Source organism: Drosophila tropicalis, unplaced genomic scaffold (assembly GCF_018151085.1).
Source record: "Drosophila tropicalis isolate 14030-0801.00 unplaced genomic scaffold, ASM1815108v1 contig_845, whole genome shotgun sequence".
NCBI lineage: Eukaryota > Metazoa > Arthropoda > Insecta > Diptera > Drosophilidae > Drosophila > Drosophila tropicalis.
The window spans coordinates 10,968,727-10,995,235 of NW_027173338.1; the positions used below are offsets into that span (position 1 = coordinate 10,968,727).

The 26,509-nt window shown below is 37.2% G+C and overlaps 7 protein-coding genes across 7 annotated transcripts; 3 read left to right on the top strand and 4 right to left on the bottom strand.

Moving 5' to 3' along the window:
• Positions 1-5,160: 5,160 nt before the first annotated feature.
• On the bottom strand, positions 5,161-6,894 carry LOC137580363 (ribosome assembly protein METTL17, mitochondrial). The gene is made up of 3 exons (XM_068294371.1): positions 5,797-6,894; positions 5,445-5,740; positions 5,161-5,385 (listed from the first exon to the last, which is right to left on the bottom strand). Exons 1-3 carry the CDS (start codon positions 6,805-6,807, stop codon positions 5,265-5,267), a joined length of 1,428 nt encoding a protein of 475 aa, XP_068150472.1. The 5' UTR covers positions 6,808-6,894; the 3' UTR covers positions 5,161-5,264.
• An 88-nt stretch (positions 6,895-6,982) lies between these two features.
• LOC137580362 (zinc finger CCCH-type with G patch domain-containing protein) lies at positions 6,983-8,763 on the top strand. The gene is made up of 3 exons (XM_068294370.1): positions 6,983-7,047; positions 7,104-8,036; positions 8,096-8,763. Exons 1-3 carry the CDS (start codon positions 7,027-7,029, stop codon positions 8,702-8,704), a joined length of 1,563 nt encoding a protein of 520 aa, XP_068150471.1. The 5' UTR covers positions 6,983-7,026; the 3' UTR covers positions 8,705-8,763.
• On the bottom strand, positions 8,708-9,719 carry LOC137580364 (DNA-binding protein RFXANK). The gene has a single exon (XM_068294372.1). The coding sequence runs from the start codon at positions 9,614-9,616 to the stop codon at positions 8,900-8,902; it is 717 nt and encodes a 238-aa protein (XP_068150473.1). The 5' UTR covers positions 9,617-9,719; the 3' UTR covers positions 8,708-8,899.
• Positions 9,720-9,937: 218 nt separating this feature from the next.
• LOC137580365 (uncharacterized) lies at positions 9,938-13,550 on the top strand. Its single transcript, XM_068294373.1, has 4 exons — positions 9,938-10,646; positions 10,709-11,634; positions 11,689-11,860; positions 12,882-13,550. Exons 1-4 carry the CDS (start codon positions 10,299-10,301, stop codon positions 13,050-13,052), a joined length of 1,617 nt encoding a protein of 538 aa, XP_068150474.1. The 5' UTR covers positions 9,938-10,298; the 3' UTR covers positions 13,053-13,550.
• A 549-nt stretch (positions 13,551-14,099) lies between these two features.
• On the bottom strand, positions 14,100-17,477 carry LOC137581168 (transmembrane protein 184C). Its single transcript, XM_068295349.1, has 5 exons — positions 16,804-17,477; positions 16,436-16,713; positions 16,159-16,365; positions 16,000-16,096; positions 14,100-15,930 (listed from the first exon to the last, which is right to left on the bottom strand). The coding sequence occupies exons 1-5, from the start codon at positions 17,101-17,103 to the stop codon at positions 15,172-15,174; spliced, it is 1,641 nt and encodes a 546-aa protein (XP_068151450.1). The 5' UTR covers positions 17,104-17,477; the 3' UTR covers positions 14,100-15,171.
• Positions 17,478-18,200: 723 nt separating this feature from the next.
• Dref (DNA replication-related element factor) lies at positions 18,201-21,137 on the bottom strand. The gene is made up of 4 exons (XM_068295290.1): positions 19,617-21,137; positions 19,260-19,546; positions 18,774-19,197; positions 18,201-18,701 (listed from the first exon to the last, which is right to left on the bottom strand). The coding sequence occupies exons 1-4, from the start codon at positions 20,800-20,802 to the stop codon at positions 18,379-18,381; spliced, it is 2,220 nt and encodes a 739-aa protein (XP_068151391.1). The 5' UTR covers positions 20,803-21,137; the 3' UTR covers positions 18,201-18,378.
• A 372-nt stretch (positions 21,138-21,509) lies between these two features.
• Positions 21,510-22,729, top strand: RpL13 (ribosomal protein L13). The gene is made up of 4 exons (XM_068294254.1): positions 21,510-21,588; positions 21,827-22,088; positions 22,160-22,465; positions 22,533-22,729. The coding sequence occupies exons 2-4, from the start codon at positions 21,846-21,848 to the stop codon at positions 22,635-22,637; spliced, it is 654 nt and encodes a 217-aa protein (XP_068150355.1). The 5' UTR covers positions 21,510-21,588; positions 21,827-21,845; the 3' UTR covers positions 22,638-22,729.
• The last annotated feature ends 3,780 nt before the right edge of the window (positions 22,730-26,509 follow it).

The following is a 26,509-nucleotide window of genomic DNA, read 5'->3' on the forward strand; positions in this document are numbered from 1 at the left end:
CCAAAGGCAATTGATTGATCGTTAGACTTTGATCATCGTTTACACAAAAAGCATTGAGGTTTAATTAATCTGATTCATATTAGCAACAATCTAGTTTTCCATAAATATACATACATACATTCTTATGTATGTATGTATACCAATGACATTATTTACATAGTTATTATCGTAGTAAATTATTTTCCACATTCAATAGAATGAATCAACTTTGGACTTTGTATTTAATTCAACTTTTGACTCGTCGTTGCTTAAACAAAACAAAACAAAAAGTCACAGATACTTACATAGTACATAGATATAGTATTTTATTTATCCAAGACAAAAAGCAAAACAAATTTTATTCAAATAACATACAAATCGACTTTGTATAATAGAAATTACATAAACGTCATGACATTTGTTGGATTCCAATCAATTTTGATTGTTTCAAATAATTACCTGGGAGTGTTTCCAAAAGGTTTTATTTGCAAAAAGCTAACTCCTATAAATAACAATTTACATAAGTATTTGATAAGTTTAAATAAAATCTACAATCATGTGTAGGTAGATAAGATTAAAATTGATGTTTATGCCTTACCACTTATCCCATGTGTACATATGTTCAAGGAAATTATAAATAATTTACTTTGGAAAATGCATTTTCAATCAGAGCTGGACGTTGGTCAAGTGTGCTCGATGTTGCAGTCATCAAAGCTTCCCCTCGATTACATTTTGGGTTACTACCACCCACCGGATACACCTTATCATCCATTTCGTCGACGTCGGCGTCGCCTAGGCAAAGTCCAATCTTTTGTTTCTTAGCGGCTTCTTTCAAAGTTTTGTGTGGGTGTTCATCGAATCTTTATGCTTGTACATGGTAGAGGGCATTTGGTTCCTGAGCTGATTAGCTGATAGCTGCTTATTGGCAATTCTTATCAAGGTTTGTACCCATATAAATACAAGTAAACACCAATTAAGCCAAATTAAATGTGCATGGAATAGATTCGAAAGTCACATCATTCTCTTTCATCGTTTGGCGACGGATGGCATGATTTTAAATATAAATTCTATAAACCTTTAGCAGATCATTTATATGACTAATAAACACAATCGCGATTAACAAAATTCATGTTTCAGGTTCATTATCAAACTTGAGCATTTGAAATTATTGGGCCGAATTGTGATATGAAGTGGCTCTGGATAAACAATTTGTGTTTGGAGGTACGATATACATATATTCTAAAATATGCTCTGGTGGATCTTTATTTCTCCTGTTCTATGTTATTCTTAACCCACTGAAACATTTCATTAACCATTTCCTGAAGGTATTGGTTCACTTATGACATCATTCATCAATCGGCTAAACTTTGAAAGGAAAATTAATGTAAATGTTTGATAAAAATATAACATAAATATGTAGTAAAGGTTTATTATCCCTAAATCACCAATCACTTCTTTAGTTCAGATGTTTTTATATACATCTTTCTATTTTAAAAGTTAATTATCTAATTTACTAAGTAGCATCCATAATCTAAAATAAATTTCGTTTGATTTCCAACTTTCTAATGATCTATTTACTCCAATTTATTTATATCCTTTTCATTTCTTAATTATAATTATTAGTACAAAACAGTGAAACAGTCGATAAATATATTTACCATAACGAATTTTGAATCAATTTTATGGCTGTGAACGATGTTTTGAAATTTCTTGAAACTGTTTTAATTAATTTATTGGTAAACAATTCGAGAAGATCTGAAATTGTTTTCGTTGTTTTGAATATTACAATTTTTATGTATATTTTATGTCTATTCTTTCGGTATTATTTTTAGATTGAAATTATCTTTAAACAATTTTAAAAAATTTCAATTGGGAAATTATGATTTAAGGGATTCTTTAGGTTTTTGAAAGAGCAATAATTGTTTAAAAGAACAAGTTTATAATATGTTCTTTTGAAGATTGACTGCGGCTGGCTAAAAGACGAGGGTTGATTGAAGTTTTAAAAAGGTCGTGACCTAAAGGAACTAAATAAATACTTTTGTAAAGAATTCATTCATCGGAACCTTTTAAAAAAAAAAGATCTCTCGAGTTAGTCAAAAAACTAAAACAATATTTTAATTGGTTTCTTGACCTTTATATGCTTGAAAATCTTTAAGAATTCTCGAAACAAAATGTAATATGCTAAATTTGTGTCAAAAATTCAAAAATGGTTTCTGATGAGCTGGATAAGTCTCGCCCGGACTACTTTGGAAATCGCTGATCTGATTCGCAATCTTTCAGATTTGGAACAAGTATTCAAAAATGTATCACTTTGTCATTGAGAGTTAGTTTTATTATTATTCGTTCATATTTATGCATTTTCAGAGTATTTGATCACTTTGTTTAAGGTTTTCCAATGATGTTACCGTCACAAATTTCTCACACACCTGAAATTTTGCTCAACCGGAAATGAAGATCACAATTGGTAACGGTTCAGCAAGATACAGGCGCGAATGAAATATGCCGGCTAAATGTTAATTTTGATTGGAACCATAAAGGATACACTGGGACACAAACACACCCACAAGGTAGAAACTAGAATCGGAACCGTAACCGCAACTATTCCTGACAACGTTTGGATTTGAACTGATGACCAGAAAGTAGCGACAGTCATAAGGTAGCTTCCCATTCTGGCACTTGATCGACTACCAAAATAACCTCCCGGATGCCTGGTGACTATGTAAAAGCATTTGCTTTTGTTCGCATTCGCTTTAGTCGGCTCGGGGGAGGCGACATTAGAGAATTAGAGACAGCAAGAGAACACAGAGAGTCAGTCGGAACAAAAGGAACTAACTGGTTGGCTAACTGGGTGTGGGTGGGTCACTAAAATGTTGCAACAAACGGCGGCGGCGCATGCTTTCTAAACGCCACCATTATTATTGTGGGACGCACCTTCTAACTATAATACAAATATCTGGCTAGAACGGACAGAGCCCCTGCGACAGCTGACACCAATGCTAAAGAACGCGCCTTTTTAATGAGTGGCCCCACCTATCAGGTATATATGTAATTACTATATACATTTAGGAGATACATAGGTGACTCGAGCATATAAGGAAAACGCTCATCATTGGGCGGTTGTCTAGTTCTTAGGTGCACAGTCTTATATAACACTCTGTGTCCTGTCATATCCTTTTTCCTCATACATATTTAGACTAAATGGGTTAATGACTAATTAAAATTTGTATTCCCAAACGTAAAATATCCCCTACTTATGTTACATTTATTTTTATAACAACCTAAACAAAGAAGTTTCTGCTAATAAGTTGTTCCTACAACATTTTATGTCAGCTAGATATGTTAATCAAAATATCAATTTCAATTTGGTCCTTTGAAATATATACATAATTTAGTTTTTTGTGTATTGAACTGGAAATTGATTATGTAGCATCAACTTTCAACTCCTACTGAGTACATTTATCAGTATTTCACAAATTAAATAAGGATATTATTAGAAAAAAGTTAATAATTGAATGAAATTCCAATGTTTCAGCAACATAAATTACCTTTTTGTGTGTCTTCAGGCAATATATAACTTTCTTACTGAATGATTAAGTAACTTTACATATTTGAATGGAAGTATTTCTATCCCATCTATTTTTTTTTTTTTTTTGACCAAGATTATTTTCATCACTAAAAATCTATATATAGATATAGTGAAACTTCTGATAAACTTGTGTATTAAAATTTCAATGTAACTTTCTCAATTCTCTTTAGGATTTCCTTCGCAGTCGGGAAATTACGAGCCTCCTGATAATATATTATATGCACATTTTCCAAAATAATAAGTGCAAATATCTTTTTCCTATCATGGAATTTCTTTTACGACCCTGAATCTATTTGGTAACCACAAGAAAATGATTTTGTTGCTCATTAGATTTCGATTTAAATATACATTAATGCATTGTTTAAATACAAATTTCTACATAAAAATTCTTATTCCTTTATATGGTGGAACAGCCATTTATTTTCAATATTTATAACTCAAAGGCTCGTTTTATATGTACAGTCCGTTGGACAATAACACACCTTGTTGAAAAGCCAATCCCTAAAATCATATATATACACACATACACAAAAAGATACTTATGGAACAGTTGACACACCCAGGGAAACCTCACATTGGAATCAATGTGCCACATTTCGCGCCCCACAATGTTGCCCTTTTTCGAACCCAACTCCTCCATGTTCATGCTGTACGTAATGCCATTTGGCCACGCAGGACTTAACGGGGATGATCTGCGGTCGTTAAAAGGGCGCGTTTCATATTAATACACACTCTTCCGTACATCCATAGAAGTGAGTAAGTGAGTGGCCAAATGTCAGTTGATGTCGGTGACTCCTTAGTCTATCCTAGAGTAGTTGATATATACAAACATGTATCGTCTTTATTGTGTATTCGAAACAAACTAGGATTGGCCGACTGGTTAACGTATGGACACATTGTATCTAGTTTTTCACTAATAATTAATTAATTTTTTGGAAATCCTTGCCAAAAGAATAACCAAAATCTTTAATTCATAATTATGTAAACTGACCGTTTTTCACTAAAACCAATTCAAATTTACAATACAGACTCAAATATTGTATCTATCATTAATGTACATGACTTGTTAGCTTATGGATCTGCAAGTTTATGCCGGATCCACAAAATATTCGTAACATAAATTAATATTTAGCAACATCTACAAAATGTCTCGTTGCTGAATTATGACATTTCTAATGATATCCTTGACAAGTCAAAGAAAAATCTTTTGGGAAGGCCTGAAAATCAGAGAGTGAAAAGACATTAATGGTGGGCGTGCTGACAAGGCTGACTGTTTTCTAAACATAACCATTATGTAAAGGCCATATGAGGTATCTATCTATCTGTGACATAATACTAACAAAATTGAACCAAAAAAACCGCGACCAACCCAGTCGCATCTGCCTTTTCACTTTTGTCATTGCTGTCATTATGTGAGGGTGCGGGTGACGGTTGGGGGCGAATGTGCTAAACGAACGTTAGTAAAAATTTACTATCAATGAGCATGATGAGGCTAGTTTGAATGTATATGTTGGTGTATAGGCTAATTTAAATGCAACAATTTAATTAATTTCAGTTCCACCCGCAATGATTTGTTTGCACATAATTAAATCGACTAATTGGTTAGCAGTTTTTAATGCCGATTAACTTTTAACAGGGTGCAGCAGCAGCGCTTAATTAATTTGTCTTCTAAGTATACAAAACATAACAATAGCTTAGTTTATGCCAAATCGGATTGCTCCGTGGATGAAGATGTATCCGAGGATTTTTGTTGTGGTTCTCCAAGTACCATGGGTAGACGATCGCCCCAGCGACTAACTTTGGCACAACCATAGGCGTGTCTGGATTAAAATTAAAAACAATTATTTAGGAAAACCCGTTTGCAAGGGTTGATACTTACTTGCCATGTTTGGCCTTTGTAAAGATGACCTCCTGCAGTTTACCGGCCTCTGTGCAAAGGCGGCAAATTGCATGTTTCGAACGCACCAATGTCGGCCTCACTATGCGAGGCCATTGACGTGAGGCATCCTCTGTGGGAGCTGGGCCCTTTTTTAAAATTGCATAGCTATAGAGTGAAATCTTGCGATCTGGCGTAGCATTATTGGTTAGACGCAATGGAGTATATGAGATTTGAAAGTTACAAGGCGTACGATCAGCCAAATCGCTTAAACGTGGACACCGCAAATCATGGGGACACTGAAATATAGACAATAATAATTGATCAGTTAGTAAATTATTTCTCTTTCACTTACTGGCGCCACCGTATGACCCTCAAGCTCTTCATCTGGTTTCTGTTTGCCTTTATTCACTTTTAATAGAAATCTTCTAGCTTCATTGACCAATTCGCTGCCTCGTCGCGTACCCTCTTCCGCTATAACCATATAACCATCGCACTTGCGCCACAAGTTAAGCAGCACCTCCTCTCGCTGGTTCCGATCACCCAACTCGAAAAGTGTGTGGGACAAAATAACCAAATCGTATTTTGTGTCAATGGCGGGTAAAAATTGTCTGTAGAATACATTTCGCAATGCAACTTGTTTATTTTCGTGACCATCTCGTAGAATTAATTCGGATATATCATTCATTTCTCGAGATCTGTCCACGTTATAATATTCAAAGATACTTTCGCGCCACAGCTCACTCGCTGCCCACATGCCAGTTCCGATGCCAGAGCCGAAATCAAAGAAACTTCGCGGCTGAAACGATGGATCTTTTTGCTGTAGTTCAGCGAGAATGCGTCTAAGGACGGCATACTCCTGGGCACCACGACCAACTGCGTAGACAATGGCTTCGTAAGCACCATAATCAATCCTTTTCCAGGCATAGGTACGCTGACCCAGACGTTTGTTAATCTCTAGATCTCTTTTGCGTTGCCAACGAGATTGTTCCTCCTCGCTAAGAGTGGCCAATCGCTCTAGAGGCATTTTGGCATTAACCTCCTCGATTATAAGTTGCCGTTTATTCTCGATTTCGTTTTGGGTTGGAGGCGGGTGGCGGGACTGAATATAACGATTCAATAATATACTATCTCTTTCTACTTTTTTCACTGGATGATCCCCGACAATACGCTTAAGGGTGCCAGTCAATTGGGATGTAAGCTCTACATGATTGGGCTTAACGATTCCAGGATGTTTCCTGGGCTTTATATTTGCTTGCTCCAAATCTGCGAGAAGTGACGGCTCCACATCGACGGCAATTTTACTTGTATATCGATAAAATTGAAGTGGAATCTGTTTGGCTGGATTACTCCTTGTGAACTGCATTGTTTTCAGTTATTATTAAATTAAATTGAAATTATAGATTATTTACACACGCAACAGGCCGGTTGTTGTTGTTGAATTCAGTGCTGTAAAATACATTCACTAGCAACAGCTGATTGATGCAATTGTACTGAATTAATAGTTCCAGCATAAATTTCTGATGAACTAGTTTTGCCATCCCTCGTCATATGAAAATATAAACAAAAAGTTTTTATTGAAAACATGAATGAATATGAGGCTCAGGTGAGTGTTTAGCTCTTTGTTATTGAGTTAACTTTGATACAACCTTATCATTGCAGTTGCTTGTGGTGGAGCAGGCACTGAATGCCCCAGAAACAGACGACTCACAAAGAGATGAGCTATTATCCCTAAAATGCAGTTTACTGGAGCTGTTGGCGCTAACGAAGGACACTGACGTCGAGAATGATACTAAGGAAAACCAGGTTGAAGCTCAGCAACCAAGCGAAGCCGACAACAAGGGCTTAGAAGATGAACTAGCACGTTTTAAAAATGAACTAAACGATTTAGAACAGTCGCCCCATTCTGCAAATGCCGATGAGGAGAAACAATTGGAGGACTTGCGTACCAAGTACCAGGGAATGATGGGCGAGAAATGTTCGGCACCACATGAGCACAGTTGGGGTGCTATAAGTTATCATAATGCATTAATTTGTGGAGTTGATGATGAAGTGATTGTGAATAGTAACGGAGTTTTGGACGTTCGATTGCGAGTCCTTTACACAAATCCTACACATTGTGAGATGCTGCCTTGTACCTTTTATCTGGAGGGAGAATGTCGTTTTGACGAGATACGTTGTCGATACTCCCACGGCGCTTTAGTTCCCGGATCATCGATTAGAGAGTACCAGCCTCCGGATTTTCATAAATTGGCACGCAATTGTCCAGTTTTGGCCAAGCTACCGGATCGCCTGTGGCATCGTGGACGAGTCTTATGTGTGAACTTTGTGGAGCAAAACTGTCATGTCCGTCTTGATGGGCAGGAGCATAAAGAACGCGAAAGAGATTTTAAATTCGAGGATGTGTTTCCTCTAACTACAGGGCATAACGAAGACGAAGAATTGAGCAGTGCAGATGATGACAGCGATTACAACGAAAGTGATTCGGAGGATGTCGATGATTTGGAAGCAGCTAGACAAGCACGTCTAGTAGAACTAAGTTTATTCACTATTAAATCAACTGAACGTTTGGGCGCTTGGGAGCAATACACAAAAGTAAGAATTCTATTTATGCACATAAAATGTTATTTAATATAAAAATTCACTGCTTCTAGGGTATTGGTTCAAAATTAATGGAAAAAATGGGTTACATTCATGGCACTGGACTTGGCTCTGATGGTCGTGGTATTGTGACGCCAGTAAGTGCTCAAATTCTACCTCAGGGACGATCTCTTGATGCCTGTATGGAGCTGCGTGAGGCAGCTAATGGCGACAAGGATTACTTTAGTGTGGAGCGTAAACTAAAACGTGCCCAGCGACGACAACAGGCTGTTAATGAGAAAGCCTACGCTCGTGATGCGCAACGCACTGATGTCTTCTCTTTTTTAAACGAGAGTGTTCTCGGTGCTACCTCTAAGGCTGGTGGCGACACAAAAGAGCCTGAAGCCAAAAAATCAAAGATCAATGACCTCCAAGAACACTCCACCAAGACACTGAATGTGGAATCAGTGCGTTTGGCTGATGACATTCGACGCAAACAACGCGACATAGCCAAAGTGAAGCAATCACTAGATAGAAATTCAAACGATAAGCAGCTCCAGAAACGTTTACGAGCCCAACTCCAAAGTCAACAAGACGAACTTACATCGTTGAAGGCCCAAGAGCATAGTCTAAGTAAGGAGCAACAGACTAGAAAAAGCAAAAATAAAATGTTTGAATTTTAAGAATAAGTTTTCATAAGTATAAAAGTTTAATAAAAGTAGATAAAATATGGTAAAGAGAAGTCGTCTAGACACAGAAACTTTAACTACTGTATGTTTATACATGCCGTTTTTAGGGCAAGCATTAAATACTAATTAACAAAGATATTATTTACACATCTAAAGTTAAATTCTACTTAACATATATTTACCACTCAACTAAATGCCTCCAAAAGTTCCTGCTGTCAGTATGGCAGTCATATACTGCTCTAGCAAAGCCTGAGCCAGATGTGCACCATGTTCCACGGCCAAGGCATAGGCTGTCTCTCCATTCTCATTGGTAGCACTAAAATCCAAGTCTCGGGCGAGCAGTTCGTTGCATGTATGGGGATGATTGCCGGCCGCGGCATACATCAAAGCCGTATTTCCCACAATATCCATGTGATTGGAATGAGCACCGCGCTCTAGAAGAAAGCGCACAATCTCGTTGTGGCCACCGGCAGCTGCCAACAGAAGAGGACTAACCAAATCCGGGGCTAAGCTATTTACATTGGCACCAGCAGACACTAACAGCTGAACGGAATTCAGCTGACCATAAGAAGCGGCCCAGTGAAGAGATGTAAAATCGTGGGCATCTTTAAAATCAATATTCTGACGCCTTCCCAACTCGGTCTTTACTTGATCTTCTGTTATCTCGCCCTGACCGGCTCGTTCGTGAAACGATAGTGTCACTTCCACCGGACAGAATGTAGCCTCTGTGTTACCCCGTTGAAGATTAGTGAGGACCGTAGACTGGGGTCGATACGGCAGGAAAGCGCTCTTTCGCTTGGCATCCAACAATAATGTGGATGTGGGTGCGGCACGCACAGAAGCTGACGAGGATTCATCATCTGAATTTGTATTTGGTGGCAATGTGTTAGGTGTAACCATTACCATTGAAAGTTGTCGCAGTCCCTTACAAATCGTCAAAGGAATGTGTGCTTAAGACCATGCAGTAAAAGAATTCGCGAAAAGCCAATATTGTGACCAAGCTTTGCGAACAATTTTATGCCGAAAATCAAAATTAATATTTTCTAAATTAAAAGTATTCAAATTAATTTCACCTAAATGCCACATTTTCTAACAAACAACATGTTTACTAATATTTGTATGCACGTTTTAAACACATAATTATTGTTGATCATGATCATTCATTATCTTCGTGTAAACACTTTTAGTGATGGACCAAATGTATCGATAAAATCATTTTCAATTGTTTTTTATTTATTTTGTTTTGTTTGATTTTCTGGTTTTGAACGCTGATTTGCCCGTCTTATTATGTAAATATATATTTATTAACGGTGTATTTGTGTGTAGTGTTTCATAACAGGTTTGAATTGTGTCGCAGTTAGAACAAACAAAATTCAACCCGCGAATTTAACCCGCACCTGTTGCTCGTTGAATAAATCGAATTGCAAACCTGCCTGCGTGCCCTTTACTTTTTTTACTGTTCGGAGCGGGGTGAGGACGCGAAAAGGAGAAGTGTTTTTTTTTTGCAACTCAATTGCGTCGAAGTTTGACTCACACGGCAGCAGCAACAACAACAACAAAACAACGAAAGTTTCCATACTATAGGAATATGGGTAATAATACCAGTTCGAAAGCAGGCGAAGGAGATGGCAGCGAACCGCCGTTAGATGGTGGGAAACATAAACATCACCATCAACTGCATAAATCCAACAATAGCACCAGCCAATCCCATTCTTCGCTGACAACAACTGGCACTGGGAGCGTCAGCGGGAGTGGAAGCAACAACAGCCTCAAGGTGCAGCAGCAAGTGCAAACAATGACCAGATCGGCTTCGGGTGCGGATGTAACCGAGAAATACTTAACTCAGCTTGTTCCCGTGGAAAAGTTGGCCGAAATCTTAAGGGATCAGACAATGGCCAAGTACAACATTAATGGTATTGTGGCAGATGTTTTTGTGGTGAGAATTGTGAATAGTTTCATTATTAATATTATGCTGATATTATTCTCCTCTACTTCCAGACACAAGTTTTTCCCCAGTATACAGATTTGGGTCAACGACTCTTTAACTTGATGCACTCGCTGTCCAAGGCCACCACAAAACATTTGGGTACTGTGGCCTTTCGTCAGCAATGTGAACGTTTTCTGGGTATTATGGATGATGCTAAAACATTGGAATTGTATATCAAAATGTATGCCCAAGAGGATAATTCCGATTTCATAGACAAGACAGGAGTGACACGTCTCCTGCACATATGCTATACAATTGCCATGCAACACTCGGGCAATGCTGTGTTGTGTTCGGCCATTAATCGAACCTTTGGTTCAGTCACCAAATCGATATTCCTTTGCCACGATAGCCTCAGCTTGGGCTATGTGTGTCGCTGGTTTGAGCAGAACCTCATTAGATTGGTTCTCCTTGTGCACAAGTATTGTGTGCATACATTATCCACCGCCTATCGCGGCCTGGAGCAACAGTCACAATCCTGCGGCATTGAGCTGCAGACGCCAGTGTTGGAGCAACGTAATCCTTTCACAGACACCACAGATCATAGCAGTGGTGGTGGTGGTGGAGCAATGGACTCGCTAATGCCACTCTCCCAGGCTTGGTTATTGGCTGGAGCATTGCCACCATTGTATTCGAAACCACAGACAATTGCCCCGCCTCCATCGACAGCATCGTCAAATAGTGCGTCGACAGCCGTTCAAATTTTCAAAGAGAAACTCTCGATGATGCCATCACACTGGACCCTGTTATACGACTCTAATGAGCATGGTGTTGGTGCTAATCGTTTTTTGCATCATGTTCTTGGTTATCGTGGACCAACACTGGTACTTCTGCATACAAAGGACGAGCAGACCTATTGCATTGCGGCGCCAAGTGAATGGAAGGAGACACATCTGTTTGTTGGCAGTGAGGGTAGCTGTGTCATTCAACTCTTGCCCAAGTAAGTGCATACTGAAAATTTGCACAGCAAAATTTACATAAATATTTCCTGCAGATTTGTGATACTCGAAAAGAAGCCCAACATTTTGTACCTTAATACCAGTATACGTGGTTATCCCAAGGGATTGCGTGCCGGTGCCGATCCCCGCAAGCCGATCATAGCAGTTGATGAACATTTTGAGAATGTTGATTGCAAGGGTCTGGCCGCTGGACTCATGTCCATTGAGGTATGTTAATGATAAAAATTAGCAATTCATAAGAACTAGCGAAAAATACTTAACTTGGAGATTATTTGTAAGCTAAAAATCTGTCATCTAAACTGTAATGACATTAAGAATTTATGCTTGCCAGCACCAAGTATAAAAATTGGTATTAACTTAGCTGATAATTATTCACAATTAAAAAGTCATACCCTGTAACCTGTCATACCCTTTTGTATGTTGGCAATAAGAAAGTATTCATGTAAATATAAAACAATCTAAAACGCTCTTCCACTATAAAGAAAGCTAATTGGAACGATCTCACAAATCATTTAGTTTTAAATATATATTCAATGTAAAGTTCAGACAGCTCTGGCAGCTAATAATAATATCTTATTAAGTTAATTTAGAAGTTATTACTCATAAATAAACATTTGCCAATCATATATTCATACTAAACTTCACTTGGTCTCGAATAATATCTATAGAAAACATTTAATATTTGTTTCCTACTTGAATTACGCAACATTGCAATGTTGATTCATTTATGTATATAAATCAAACAAAGTTAAGTTTTTCAATCGCCTTGATCTGTAAAACGATTTTGGGTTACACAACCTTTAACTTTATGATTGACACAATATATGATTGTGCTAATTGAGAGCACACAAAGAAAGCAAACATTTCAACTATGATGATGACGACATAAAAATTACAGAATCTTTAACTTGATTTTGGTAAAATTGAAAAAGAGATTGATCTATCATCTTTATTTGTATTCATGTTTAATAGGCCTTATATAACAGAGTATATATATATGTATATTTTTTGTATATTTTATGTAAATTCATAGACATACATATATCGTATGTTATATATTTCGTATATATGTATAATACCAGTCTAAGCAGTTAAAACAACACATTTGCGTTTATACGAATTAAGTCTACATTTCTCCATAGTCAAAAGCAACAAATTTACCAACAACAAAAAAACCACACAATGCCATTTTTTTAAGCAATTGTTCACCTCTTTATATCTTCTTTAGGTCTGGGGATGTGGTGACAAATCATCACGTGAAGTGCAATTGGATATTAAGAAATGGCAAATTAAGGAGGCGGAACGTCAACGTACAGTCAAGCTAACAGCCGCCGATTGGATGGATCATCCGGATCGTTATCTACTCGAGTTGGGTGGCAGGCAAAATTATAATAATTAAACTTACAAAAAAAAAAAAAAAAAAAACCCAATGTCTGCAGCTGTGCTTAAAAAATATGCAATCGGAGTGCCTTCATAATGGGAAATACACGTTGATATCATCGCAGCTTGAGAAGTGATCACTGGACTGAATTTGTTTTTTTCTTTCTTTCTTTTACTTTACTTATTCTTTTTTCTTTCTTTCGTGTACGTAATTAATGTTGATTGATTTGAGTTTTCGGTTTAATTGTTTTCATTCTTTATCAGCGTATTTGAATTGATTGATATTTTGTATGTATTTTTGTAGCTTGTATTTTCGTTTATGTTATAGTATTCCAATTGTCCGTACTAAAAACAAAAAACCCACAAGAAATCACAAATTTTGTAATTTTCCGTTGTCTCTTACTGTTGAAAGTTTAAAATAATGCAAGTATTACGAAACGACAAATAAAATATTAATGCTTAAACTACAGTTAAAAAAAAATCCAATAATAATAAATAAAATGTTATAAAGTAACAATTACTACTTTTTTAATTTTAATTTTGGCATAATCATCATCATTAAATTTTTGTAAGAACTTTGTCCTTATCAGTTGGGCAACAAAAATATACTTCCATTATAAAGGTTCAGTCACGACTCTTCAATTTTATCTTATAAAGTGTGCTTGATAAAATATTCACAGATTGCGGGCTACGAAGGTCATGAAATGTTGGCAATTAATTTGTAAGAAAATAGTGTTCCATCTTAAGATGTGAGATTATTTTTAGATGATTTTAATGGAATCAATCAAATTTAATTGGAAAATGCTGTCCAAGCAGCTTCACATCTTTGATAAAATTGAATGAACACTTCGGTTTTTTATATCTATGTATATCTCAAGCAGGATATAAAAAATTAAGACTCTTATTATACCAATTAATACTTTGAAAATTTACTTTTCAGTTTGCGTTATTAATCTCTGTAAAAATTAAATGCAAAAATAAATTTATAAAAAATATAAGTATACATTCAGCCAATAAATACAAATGATTAGTATAAGTAAAAAAAAACAAAAAAAGGCAATTATAATTTTTGTTTTGCTTCATTATATTATCGACAATTAGATGTATGTGTATATATTACTATTACAATGCTTCTTTCTAAATATTTTATATAAGTTACGCCCTTTTTATCGACCGGCAGTCACAAAATTCTCATTCTATATAAATATCATTTTATCTAATATGCATAGCTAGCCTAATCAAGGTATCAACTACAACTACAAACGGTCAAATGGGAAAAGTTCGAGAAGTATTTTTTACATATATGTACTTATGTATCAAATTACGAAGATCTTTAAAAAAATAATGGTAACACATTTGACCGCAATGAGACTGGAAAACAATGAGAGTAACAATGGAATCCTAATAGGGTTTAAACATGTAGGGAAACCTTGTAAAAAGGAAATTTGCTGCTCTTTGCTATACAAAAAAAAACCAATCTAGTAAATAGGCCATTATTATGTGAAAACTCCAATGGTTTGGTATGTAAGAAGCACAAATAATTATGAAGATTCTTTGGAATTACATCAAATTTTATAGGTTTAATATATCTAAAGCTATATATATATATTTATATACTTTTTTTCATGATTATGATGTTGGTTTCGCACTGAAAACTAAGGCCACAATAGCCCCCATCTAATGGGGATTCTCCACTTCCTCGAGTATTTCTTAAGATTTTTAAATAAAAATAAATTTTCCTCTGCAAAGAAGGGCTATTTTTTGCTTGGGACAATAAGAAACGGCTAAAAATCAAAGACTATAGAAAAAATCAATTGATAATAGCATAAATATGTATAAATATTAAATTTAAGAAACAAGGAAAAATAGATATATGACTTATTTGCGTTCGTCTAGGTGATGTATTCTCTGTCACGACGACGACGTGTGGTAGAGGCCACAACTACAATTGGTTGCTGTTCATTATCATCATCATCACCATTCTCGTCCTCATCTTCTTCATCGTCATCTTCTCCGCCCGTTGAGTTTGACCACTCGGATGCAGTTTGATTGCTGCACGTGGCGCTAAACTTTAAACTACTCGATACCCCAAACGAAACAGATAGCGAGGCACTCTGACTAATCTCTACATCTACATGTCATCTACCCGCTCCAGCACCCAATAGCAGAGCATAATCATCGTTGGACTCGGGGATTGGTGCTGCCGCTGTGGTAGCCCCCAATGCTGGTGGCATTCTCAAGAAATTCTGATGCTGATTGCCCCTGTCTCTTTCACGTTCCCGCTCGCGCAGATGTATATCACGTTGGCGTGAGGTCGACAGTGGCGAAGTCGCGATGGGCAAGTGCAATTGTTGTTGTTGGTAGTTGTTGCTATGGCTATGGCTATCACCAGCCCCAGAAGATTCGGCGCCTGCTGCTAAGGGAAAGCGAAATTGAGATTGAGTTGGTGAATGCTGATGAATTTGTTGTTGATGGGATTCGGTGAGAGTGCTAAGCTTGCCAACATTGACGGGCACAATCAAACGACTCGATGTTGCCCCATACATGTTACCTGATGACTGTGTCGATGTGCTACCACCACCGCTTTGCATCTGCTGATCCTGTCGATTTCTAATTAAGTACTCCGATTCACTACTCGAGCGTCGAGGTCCTCTGGCAAGTGGCTGATAGGTGCTACGTCCCTGAAATCTGCGAGTTATTGAGCTACTGACAACACCTAAATGCTCGGTGACATCCTCTTGCATATCAGAAATGTCCATCATCGATAAAAAGGCGCCCCACCAGCTATGATTGGTATTGTTCCAATACTGTGGGGAGTTAATGTGAAACGGATGATGGGGAAAACTGTAGATATGTGCAACAGCAGCTATAAACATCTCAATGCAAATGAGAAAGTTCTACAAACAATAAAGAATACAAATGATTAAAACTCTCTACCATTCTGAAAGTAAATTTGTGATCCTCACCTGAAGAATGGATGCCAAATCGGCATTAACCACTTCGCTACCAAAGATATCCTTGATAATGCCATAGTAGACCAGCATATTGAGTATAACACCTTGGCTAGAAGCACAAACGATCAAATTAAATGTAATTTGGTGAAACTTTAAGCTACAAGTCCTTACAAAAAGGAAAAGAACACAACAGCCTTGATGCAAAGAAATTTGGGGAAAGGCTTCATAGGCCTCAGATCATCGCGGTTAGCACGATAGAACAGAACCAGGCAATACATGGCCACAAATTGTGAAATATTATTGATGACAATAATGTAAGGGAATGCAACATTTCCAGCAAATTCACCCTCACCATAGACTCCGCATAGTTCACAAATGCTGCAGGTGTACAACAAAACTAATTAGAGTTAGAAATAGTCATAAGCGTATCCCAATCAGTTATACTTACACAGATATAAAGGTTGTTATGGGTCGAACTACTGTATATTGCAAAATTCCATGCTTGCAATTATGAATAAATTCTCGACCCATTATCCACGGACGGAGACAGCACAGGGGAAAGAAATGTGGCACCTGTGGCCTGAATTCCATTGTTGCCTCCAAATCCATATTCAAATTGAGATAATTTAACAGATATACCATAAAATTATATATCACATAGGCTTCATAACATTCACGCAACGAATCCGCATAGATCGAGTGTTTGGGAAAAAACAAACCAATCCACTGTAAAATAAGAAGATTAGATTTCGATTGTGTCAAATGTGTCTCAGATTTCCAAATCGCAGTCGCTGTCAAGTTGTTTGACCCACTTACCGCATTCGTAGCATAAATCGGAACCATCCATAGTATACGAATAATATGCTTTTGCAGTATAGGCCTTGTAAAATGGATGACGTGTTGAATGATATGCCAAATGGATATGGGCACAGCGGCAAGCACAAATAGACCGCCAATCAATATCAATTGATCTTTACGTTGAAAGCCATCCTTTACCGAGTTCACAATAAGCAGTGGCACCACAATAATTGCAAAAATCACATATGTAAGAATTAACAATGGACGTATCCATAACCGCCATTCCCCGCAGAAGCGGCGTATATCCAGGCGGCACATCTTCTAATCTCCACAAGAGATTTTACTTTTGTGCACTTTATTTTTTGCGCACAGACACGCTTGCCGCTGTATACAACAATTTTTTTGCTTTCGTTGTCAACTAACTAAAACAACCCACGCAACAAAGCAACAAATTTCCTGTTTTTGTTGTTGTTATTGCGCCGCCCAGTATCTGTGTTTTTTTTTTTCCTTTTGTTTCGCTTTCTCCTCGTTTTTAGTGTTGATTTACACGACATTAGCTCTAATCGAAAATCTTAAACTTTTTATAGTCATTTTAACTGAAATTTATTGTTCTCTTGGGAGTAGAAAAGATCAAATTGAATTTATGAATTTTGTGTTGCAATTTCAATACGGCCTAACCGACTTATCCGATAATATGGGGCGCTGTAATATCCAGAAATAGTGGTATTGAAACAAACAATGTTTTAATGCATTACATGCAAATGACACTGCACTTCAAAGATGTTTTGTAGTAGACTTACATATGTATGTATTTATGTGGTTTTTAATAAATCTGTGAGAGTATGTCATATAAAATGAGGACTCACTAAACAAAAATGAATTTGGGAAACCAAAAAAACATGAGTAAAATTAGACTCAGATTAATGTATGTATATTTTCATTTCAAAAGTTTCATGATTGCGAGTGCTTGCTTTTATTTCCTTGCTTATTGGCTCATTTTTCAATCTTCTTCTAAATTCCATTATTTCTTATAGTGGAAACTGAAATGATTTTAAAAGATTTTTTAATGGTTTGTTATATTATGATACAATAATATAGCTTAACTTTTTATTGATAATTAGTCAATTAAAAATGCATTACCTTTTAATGACAGTTGCTTAAATTTAGAATAAAATTTGGTAATTAAAGATTAAAATGTTGAAATCACTTATTATATTTAATTGGGTCCGTTTGCCAGGATTATAACAATTTGGGTGGTTTGAAAAGTAATCGTTTAGGGTTAAAAGTTTTCATACAAATGGAATAAAATCTACAAATCTTTTATCCACAATTTTTGGTAAATATTTGTCCTTATCTTGACAGCTTTCTTTCATGATCTCGTCTGATCTCACACTTAGATTAAACCTCTTATGGAATTTCAGACAATATTCAAATAAACTATACGTTTATTTATACTTTAATGTTATATGTATACATATATATATATATATTAGGTGTATAAAGAAGAGTGTGGCTTAGGTTAAAACATAATTGCGTTAAAAGTTACAAAAAACATATACAATTAATTGCCGAATCCAGGTCGTTTCCATGCGTCTAATTATTGTGATGATTCAAGAATAGTATCGCATCGATTTGGCTTCCAGTTAGCATAAACCGCTTATTATAATCGTAAATCTGATCCCGAAGAGTTTTTTTGAAGTTAAGTGTAACCACACCGGGAACTCCATGATATAGGGCAGCCAGATCACGCAGAGTTCCATAGATATGACCCATTTTGGACCACCATTCAATGGGGGATTCGTCCAGCTGCACAATAACTTCATTTCGATAACGTTTCAAATCAGTTTCCACAGTGCTATCAGCATCTCTTTTGGGTGCACTCGGAATTTCCGCAATGTCAAAAAGAAGTTCCAATTCTGAAAGATAAAAACAAAAAACGCATAAATTTAAATCGAATAAAGTTTGGAATTGTAATCCCGTCTACGTACTTGACTTTTTGCTGATGCTACCCCCAGAGCCTCCACCATTCTTTGTCTCCGCTTTGATGGACACTGTGGGCGTAGTGTTTACCGATGTGGTAGCTGCCACTTCAGTTGGTTCGCTGGAGCCACCGACACCTGAGAGACTGCCAAAAGTTTTGTTATATTTCTGTGTTAGCGACCGCACAGTTCTATCCAAATTGTCAATGGTCGTTAAGCGATGGAATCGTGGATCAAGCAAAGCGGCACTGGTTAAATTGTCATTAGAAATGATGTGAGTTTGCAAGACACTGGCAATTGTGCGTTTAATATTCATCATAAGCGGATCATCCTGCTCGGCAATGCCCAATTTTTTAATCAATATTTTCGATGTGATTGGCGATAGCATACTACACAGTGGTATATCTTCGCCCCGCAATGTATCTAATGCAATCTAAAAGAAACAAATTGATCTTATGATTGAATCCATTTTTTGTAAGTCCTTTTTTCACTTACCACTAGGGCACTGAGTGCCTCTGTCACTGACTTTGCCGACAATACCAATTGATCCATATCCTCGGACCACGAAATTGATTCGGCAAAGAATTTCAACAGCTCATAAAGTGTCCATGGAAAATGTTCATTGTACGAAGGCAACTCGGATACCTTAGAGCTGATTTCTGCTGAATGACGTTGTATAATATCCTTGACCTGTTCCAATAGTGAGGACACGTCTTCCAAATCGAAGACACGTCGCAAACACTTGTCAATCACCGAGACATAGCAGAGTACAATGGGAATATCTAACAAATATTTACAAAATAGTTGAATTTAAAAACAACTCTAGTTCACAAGATTTTAATCGCGACTTACTTTTCTCTTTTAGAAAGTTATGGAGTAGATCCTCGTCATCCTCGTAATTGACAATGGCCAAAGTGCAATTTGGCAAATAGAAATCCGCCAAGACATCATCAAATACCAAATAATCAATGTACTCCAAGGTACAATAAAGCGCACTGCGTACAGCTTGAGTCTCCTCGCTAAGATAATGATGATAGATGCTTAGGAAACGACGCTGCTCCACATTCACCCACAATTCGAATGCCAGTGAGAATGGTTTCTCCGTACTGAAGTCACGTACATGATCTCCAATTTCCAAGAACTTTGAAGCGTGCATTTCACTGATCTGTGATTCGATCTTTTGAGGATCGGGCAAAGCCATTGTCGGATTTCCCATGGCCGAGCGGATAAACTCACTGAAACCCACATCATACAACGACTCGATATTCCGTAAATCTTTGATTACAATGTCAGTAAGGGCCTCAGCCAGATTGGCAATAGTGTGATAGCCACCGCCGGCACTGTTGCTGCTTCCTCCGCTAGTTTCGTTCTTGACGGGGCGCGCATAATGCATTGCCGCAGCGGGAGCGGGGCCCTTACGTTTACGCACAGAAGAAGTATACTTAATCTCCCTGGGCTCATAGGCAATCGATCGCCGTTCGTCTTCCTCCTCCACCAATTGATCGGCATCAGCCTCGCCGTCGTCATAGGTCATTGGGACTAAAGTCTCGTACAACATCGCCTGACCCGAACTGCCATCTTCTTCTGCTTGCATTGCCGCTGCGGCCATGGCTGCCTCATCTATATCCTCATCACTGGCATTTTCGTAATTGCGGCTGTTTAACTGCTCCAGTTTAACCCGCCGTGAGCTCACATTTCGCTTGGTTAGCGGTGGATGCTGGACATTACGCGGCGTCTTGCGTGGCGGCACATGGATGTCATTTTCCTGGCACAGGGCCTTGAATAAATCCTTATGCCTATGCTGCAAATGAGCGCGCAAGTTGGTCGTATTGCCATGGTTGGTCAATACCTTGTGGCACTTAATGCACACAACATTTTGCTTCGTGATCACCTCATCGTTGTCGTTTGATGGGAACCCAAAATACCGCCAATAGACGCTCTTCATTTTCGGCGAGTACAGTTTGGAGAAATTTAACTGGGACACATCCTCATATTTGAGGTCCGCTACTATCGGAGATTCGGCCACTTCCACGTTCATGTTTTACAATTTATTCCAATTACCAATTACCAATTATTGTGATAACGGATTTCGCTTAAGAAAAATAAGCGCGCAATTTCTCGATTATAGATAGTCACAAACCAATAGTCAATAGTTTTCTTTTTTTTTTTATCAGAAAAAGTACAGTTAGGGTCAATCGATAAAGCTGTCCAATGCTCAATCGATAAGGCTCTCGCGACTCGTCATTAAATGCAACGCTCTAAAAATTCTCCAAAGTTTATTTAGTTAATTTGCGATTAAGTTAAATTCTGTCAATTAAATTGCAATGACCTTTTTTGTGCCTGCCACACAAAGCGAAAATGTCTGAATTGTCAAAAAATCTAAATTTTTCCCTTTTCAACACTGATTGCATCATCAATCGATAGCTGGGGAAATTTTGTAGCGAGAAAAACGTCATTGGGGAAATTATGTTTTGTGGGTTGGTCTATCGAAATACCAAAATAGGGGCGGGTTAGTTAGAACAATGAATAGGGGGATGGTATAAAGGGCCAATAAGCCGGCCGCTAGGTAAAAATGCGTATAGAAATAAATTTACTAGGTACCAATTTTGAATTTTATATAAATATTCATTAATATGCAAAGAATATTGTCGTTAATTGAGCAAATTGCTTAATTTAATACATTATTGTTTAAAAAAGGTATACTTAGCAACCCTATTATGGATATTCGATAATTTCGAAAATATCGATAAATCGATATATCGATACGAAATCGCGACTCAACCCTAATTTCATTTCCTTTTTGATTCGTTGTTGGGAAATAAAGGTGCGTAAAATTTTGTCGGGCATGAAAATAAATGAAAGAAAATGGAATTCTACTTGTCGAATGATGGCAAATAACCAGCAGAGATGGCTGGCTAGGTTTAAACCATATAAAACAGTTGAAAGTGTTTAGATATTGCCTGAGAAACTGATAAAACTTTGCCCCGGCCACGTGGGGCGCTTGCTTGGTTAGATTTGTATACTAATGTGTGTTCATATGTTTGTATGTTGTTTATCTATAGCCAATCTTAAACCGCCAAGATGGGTAAGGGTAACAATATGATTCCAAACCAGCACTACCACAAATGGTGGCAGCGCCATGTGAAGACCTGGTTCAACCAGCCGGCCCGTAAACTGCGCCGCCATCAGAACCGCGTCAAGAAGGCTAAGGCTGTGTTCCCCCGCCCAGCCAGCGGTCCCCTGCGCCCAGTGGTCCGTTGCCCCACCATCCGCTATCACACCAAATTGCGTGCCGGCCGTGGTTTCACTGTTGAGGAGCTGAAGGTTAGAGAATCTCATCTCTGCTTAAAGGAAAATAAATAATTAATCTGCGTTTTTTTTTTCTTTTTCCACAGGGTGCTGGTATCAGCTATGGCTTCGCCAAGACTATTGGCATTTCTGTCGATCGTCGTCGCAAGAACAAGTCGCTCGAGTCGCGTCAACGCAACATTCAGCGCCTTAAGGAATACAGAAGCAAATTGATTCTGTTCCCCATCAACGAAAAGAAGGTCCGCAAGGGTGAATCTTCTGTTGAAGAATGCAAATTGGCCACCCAGTTTAAGGGACCAGTTATGCCCATTAAGAACGAAACACCTGTTGTTGAGTTCCGTGAAGTCACTCAAGATGAGAAGAAGTTCAAGGCATTCGCTACTCTGCGCAAGGTATGTCCACATATAATTTCAGTATATTGAAAGCGATACTATTTGTGTTTATCGTATTATTTACCAGGCTCGTACTGATGCTCGTCTGGTTGGCATTCGTGCTAAGAAGGCCAAGGAAGCTGCTGAGAGCGAGGAGGGAGCCAAGGCTGATGCCAAGAAGGCCAAGAAGTAAACAGCTCCATCTCCATCAAGACCTGATAATTCTGTCTACAATAACAACAACAACAACCAGAATAAAGTTTTAGTTTTTTCATAGACATGGAAGATTATTCTTGTTCCTAATCATTTTCTGGTGATAATCAACTTCAATATCTTTGGTAGTTTACAGAATTTGTAAACAAATATAGTAAATCGTAAGCAGAACCGATTGGATGTGACATCAGAATGTGCAATGTTTCAAGTTTTTACAACATAATTTAATCAAATGCCAAAATGATAATGACCAAATGTGTTCATAATTTATTTTGAATATTTGTGTTAACTGTCTGAATCAGTACATAATCATAACAAGTTGTTCAAATTAATATTTCGTCGCGACTTAAATTATAGCTATAGCATAGCATGCTTTTTAATGTTTAGTGCATGCCTATTTCGCCCATGGCTTTTACTAGCTTTTGCATTTCGTTAGATAAATAGAACATACTAGACATTTAACCCATTCGTTGGCTAAATAGTATGTACTAGAATGAAACTTTATACCTACTGGCATTGGGATTTAAAATATTTGCCTTAAATCTGCTGACAGATTTTTCGAGGAATATTGACAATGGTTTGACCAGGTTAGTGGAACGATTATAAGTATGCATAACCAATCCAATTAGTTGATCAATTTTTAAATCTATTCTAAGTACATACATACATACATGTTTTGGAATTTTTCGGCAAACCTCACTGAAACCAGTTAAAAGTTACATTTTACACAAATGATAACAATTTTATTATTTTACTCTGATGTGTTTTATTTGTCCATACAAATTTACTTAAACCCGCAAAAATACTGAGCCTACAAGATGTCTCAAGAATTTCTCATCCAAATATTTTCCAAACTTTATGCAAATGCTCTCTTCTTTTTATTGTTGACTCCTCTTGCATATCGGGTTATTTCAGGATAGAATGACAGCTGTGAATTGTATTTGCTATTTATTATGATATCCTTTTGTATCCTGCACACGGATGTCAATACAAAGATTTTTGTTTGTCTCCATACATGAAGGTTACATCATTTCAACTTGTATTGTGTGTGTGTGTGTGTGGGTTTTTTGTTTCGGGGTTTTCTATTTTATACAGCTGGAGCTGGCAACGGTTGACATTTTGGGCAATGTCATCGTCTTTTGGTTTTTAACAATTTCGCAGTGACAATGGAAAGGACATAAAATAAGAAACTGACAACAGGAAGATTAATTTATTATTATTTTAAGGTTTTTCAAACTTCTGTTGGAACTCAAGATGAATTCGCCATCCGAATAAAGAATATTTCCAGGTTCTTCGATTTAATTAAAATGATAATCCTTGATTGAAACCTATTTCCACCATTGTAAGTATTGATTGTCTCTAACTAAATGCAGCACGTAGTTATAAAACTTTCAACAAGTAGTTTTTTTATTCCTTAATGCATTAGCTGCATAAAATCAACTTTCGCCAATTATCTTTACTCAATAAAGTTACAACAAATTCCATTTAGTTATTTAAACTCAGTTTAGTGGGGCCTTAAGAAGACTTAACCCAATTATCAATGGGAAATGCATAAAGAATTTACATATGTTTTTTATCGATGGAACAGTAGCTTAAGCCTTAGATCCTTCAAATGTAAATCACAAAATAAGTAGACACTACAGGCAGGGGTAGGACCAGGGGAAGTCCTGCTGCTGCTGCCGTCTGCATATTTGCCTGCAAGGCATGGGCACGAAGGACTAATCCAATTGCTGTACGGATCATTAAGCAGTGATTGCGTTTATGGTGCAGACGACTGAGACGCATGTAAATGCATATACAAATGCAGATGAAGAGCCATCGATTTCCATCGTTTCCATCAGCCTAACCATATGCAGATTAAACCACCGACTCGGGAATGGCTCTGGGCCTGTTGTTGGCTGGTTGATGGCTTCTCACTTCCCTCTCCGTCGTCATCAATTATGTTTTGATAGCACTTGGATTTTATGGCAAACTGATTATAGTTTAAAAAAAGTACAAAAAAACATTCAAATGGAATTTAAGGTTTTAGTGTTGAAATAATATTCGGAAAGTTTTCACCCGCATGACCTAGCTCCCCTTTATATGTACATAGTACAGGGGTGGAATTATGTGATGGCCACTACGAAAGGAGACTATAGGGAAGTCTCGTAAGACTATCGTGATAACTATGACGCTCAACTAACTAGGTTCACTTATTCTTCGTATAGCCCTGCTTTTACACTAGCAGCAGTCGAAATGTGGGTCAGGGGGTATTTGAATACATAAAAGAGGGTATTCTTTACATAATTCCTCATTCATAATTACATATTCCCTCATTCTACATTTCCATAAAAAAATAGTTTGTATAGTTTTTCGTTTTTTGTAATTTGTTTCAGTGTTTCTTCTTTATCAATTTAACAAAGGATTATTTGTTAACTCTGTTCGATTGCCAATCCGCTCCTGTATTTCTATTCACCTCTATTCAAATGAACCGCAAAGTAGCAGAAAAAAAAATCTGCATTTGATTTGCTGAAAGCGCACATGTTACCAATAAAAGTGATATAGAATAGAAAAAAGAAAAGTGGAAAAACTTTCGGCAGCAACTGCCACCAAAATCCAACCAAAAAAAAAGGTGACACACACAAAAATAGAAAAACAATTGCCAATTACGAGGCAGAACCAAGCCGACGCCTCGGTGGTTACTTGTTTACCAAGGCAACCTCCCCTCCGGACATGAACAGCCTCTCTTTGGAAATCACCACCCCGAAAGCAATAAAACAAAACAACAAAAAAAAAAAAAAAAGAGAAAGAAAAAACCAAAGGGACCACAGGAAAAACTATGTGGAAAATCACTTTTGCACTCATAAATTTCAATAATAAAAATTTGAATGCATTTGACACGAAACAAGCGACAGACGAAGAAAACAAGGTTAAATGAAATAAAAATCAGTGAAATGCATAAACAAGGTTGAAGGTGCGGGCTGGTTGGGCGGGTTAAGCACCACCAGCAGCAACTCATCCGCATTCGCATCCGCAGCATCCAGGCCAGATAATTGAATTGGGTTGTTCCAGTTGTTTGAGAAGATGCGCCTCAACCCTTTTGTTATTGTTTTGTTTCGGTTCTTGCTAAAGTTTTGCCTTTGCATATGTTAAAGTTGAGCATAAATCTTGGCTGTAATTGTTAAATTCACTTTTTTGTATATTCATCAGCGTGAATTGTGGTCAGATGTTTGCATTTAAGAGTGAATAGCGAAGGGAGTGGGCGGATAGGGTTAGGGTAGATTAATCTCCAGCAAATGAGTTGCTACTAAGGTCAATTGGAAAGCGAGAGGTTAAATCTGATTGACCCTTTCGTTGTTTTTGGCTTTGGCCAATTTCAATGCACATTTTGTTACAGAGAAATATAAATTTCATTTGGATATTTTATTCATTCACCTGTTTAAAATAGGTACGACTTAAAGTAGGACTTCTTTTTCAAAATAACTAAACTTTTATTTCATAAGAATATTCAAATATCGATTCATCTGGACAACAAATTTTGGATCCATTTGAATTCTTTTTAGACACTTTGTTTCATAAATAGAAAACCTATTGACTAAGCTGACGAACTCAAAGTCATTCTTTAAAAGAAGAATTTCATTACATAAAATGTTAATGGGATTTTGTATGCCAAAGATAATGCGACTAATCTTTCATCTTATGGCTGCCAGCACATAAATTTTACAATGACTAATCGGAGGTAAAAATCCAAAAAAAGAGAGAATTTTCGTTCCATTATTTTGCCCTCGCAGTCAAAAAAAAAAAAAGGTAACCCTCATGCTCTTGTACCCCACATTGGACAAACAATGAAAATGCTTATTATTTTTCCATAAA

Coding starts and splice junctions, on each gene's coding strand:
- LOC137580363 (XM_068294371.1), bottom strand. CDS start 6,807: ATGCAGTTCACAAGGAGTAATCCAGCCAAACAGATTCCACTTCAATTT. Junction 5,741..5,796: donor AGGGTCATACGGTGGCGCCA/GTAAGTGAAAGA, acceptor TCTATATTTCAG/TGTCCCCATGATTTGCGGTG. Junction 5,386..5,444: donor ACAAAGGCCAAACATGGCAA/GTAAGTATCAAC, acceptor ATTTTAATCCAG/ACACGCCTATGGTTGTGCCA.
- LOC137580362 (XM_068294370.1), top strand. CDS start 7,027: ATGAATGAATATGAGGCTCAG. Junction 7,048..7,103: donor TGAATGAATATGAGGCTCAG/GTGAGTGTTTAG, acceptor TTATCATTGCAG/TTGCTTGTGGTGGAGCAGGC. Junction 8,037..8,095: donor CTTGGGAGCAATACACAAAA/GTAAGAATTCTA, acceptor CACTGCTTCTAG/GGTATTGGTTCAAAATTAAT.
- LOC137580364 (XM_068294372.1), bottom strand. CDS start 9,616: ATGGTAATGGTTACACCTAACACATTGCCACCAAATACAAATTCAGAT.
- LOC137580365 (XM_068294373.1), top strand. CDS start 10,299: ATGGGTAATAATACCAGTTCGAAAGCAGGCGAAGGAGATGGCAGCGAA. Junction 10,647..10,708: donor TTGTGGCAGATGTTTTTGTG/GTGAGAATTGTG, acceptor CTCTACTTCCAG/ACACAAGTTTTTCCCCAGTA. Junction 11,635..11,688: donor GTCATTCAACTCTTGCCCAA/GTAAGTGCATAC, acceptor TATTTCCTGCAG/ATTTGTGATACTCGAAAAGA.
- LOC137581168 (XM_068295349.1), bottom strand. CDS start 17,103: ATGTGCCGCCTGGATATACGCCGCTTCTGCGGGGAATGGCGGTTATGG. Junction 16,714..16,803: donor CGATTTATGCTACGAATGCG/GTAAGTGGGTCA, acceptor CTTATTTTACAG/TGGATTGGTTTGTTTTTTCC. Junction 16,366..16,435: donor ATAACAACCTTTATATCTGT/GTAAGTATAACT, acceptor GTACACCTGCAG/CATTTGTGAACTATGCGGAG.
- Dref (XM_068295290.1), bottom strand. CDS start 20,802: ATGAACGTGGAAGTGGCCGAATCTCCGATAGTAGCGGACCTCAAATAT. Junction 19,198..19,259: donor AGGCACTCAGTGCCCTAGTG/GTAAGTGAAAAA, acceptor TGTTTCTTTTAG/ATTGCATTAGATACATTGCG. Junction 18,702..18,773: donor TAGCATCAGCAAAAAGTCAA/GTACGTAGACGG, acceptor TTTATCTTTCAG/AATTGGAACTTCTTTTTGAC.
- RpL13 (XM_068294254.1), top strand. CDS start 21,846: ATGGGTAAGGGTAACAATATGATTCCAAACCAGCACTACCACAAATGG. Junction 22,089..22,159: donor TCACTGTTGAGGAGCTGAAG/GTTAGAGAATCT, acceptor CTTTTTCCACAG/GGTGCTGGTATCAGCTATGG. Junction 22,466..22,532: donor CATTCGCTACTCTGCGCAAG/GTATGTCCACAT, acceptor ATTATTTACCAG/GCTCGTACTGATGCTCGTCT.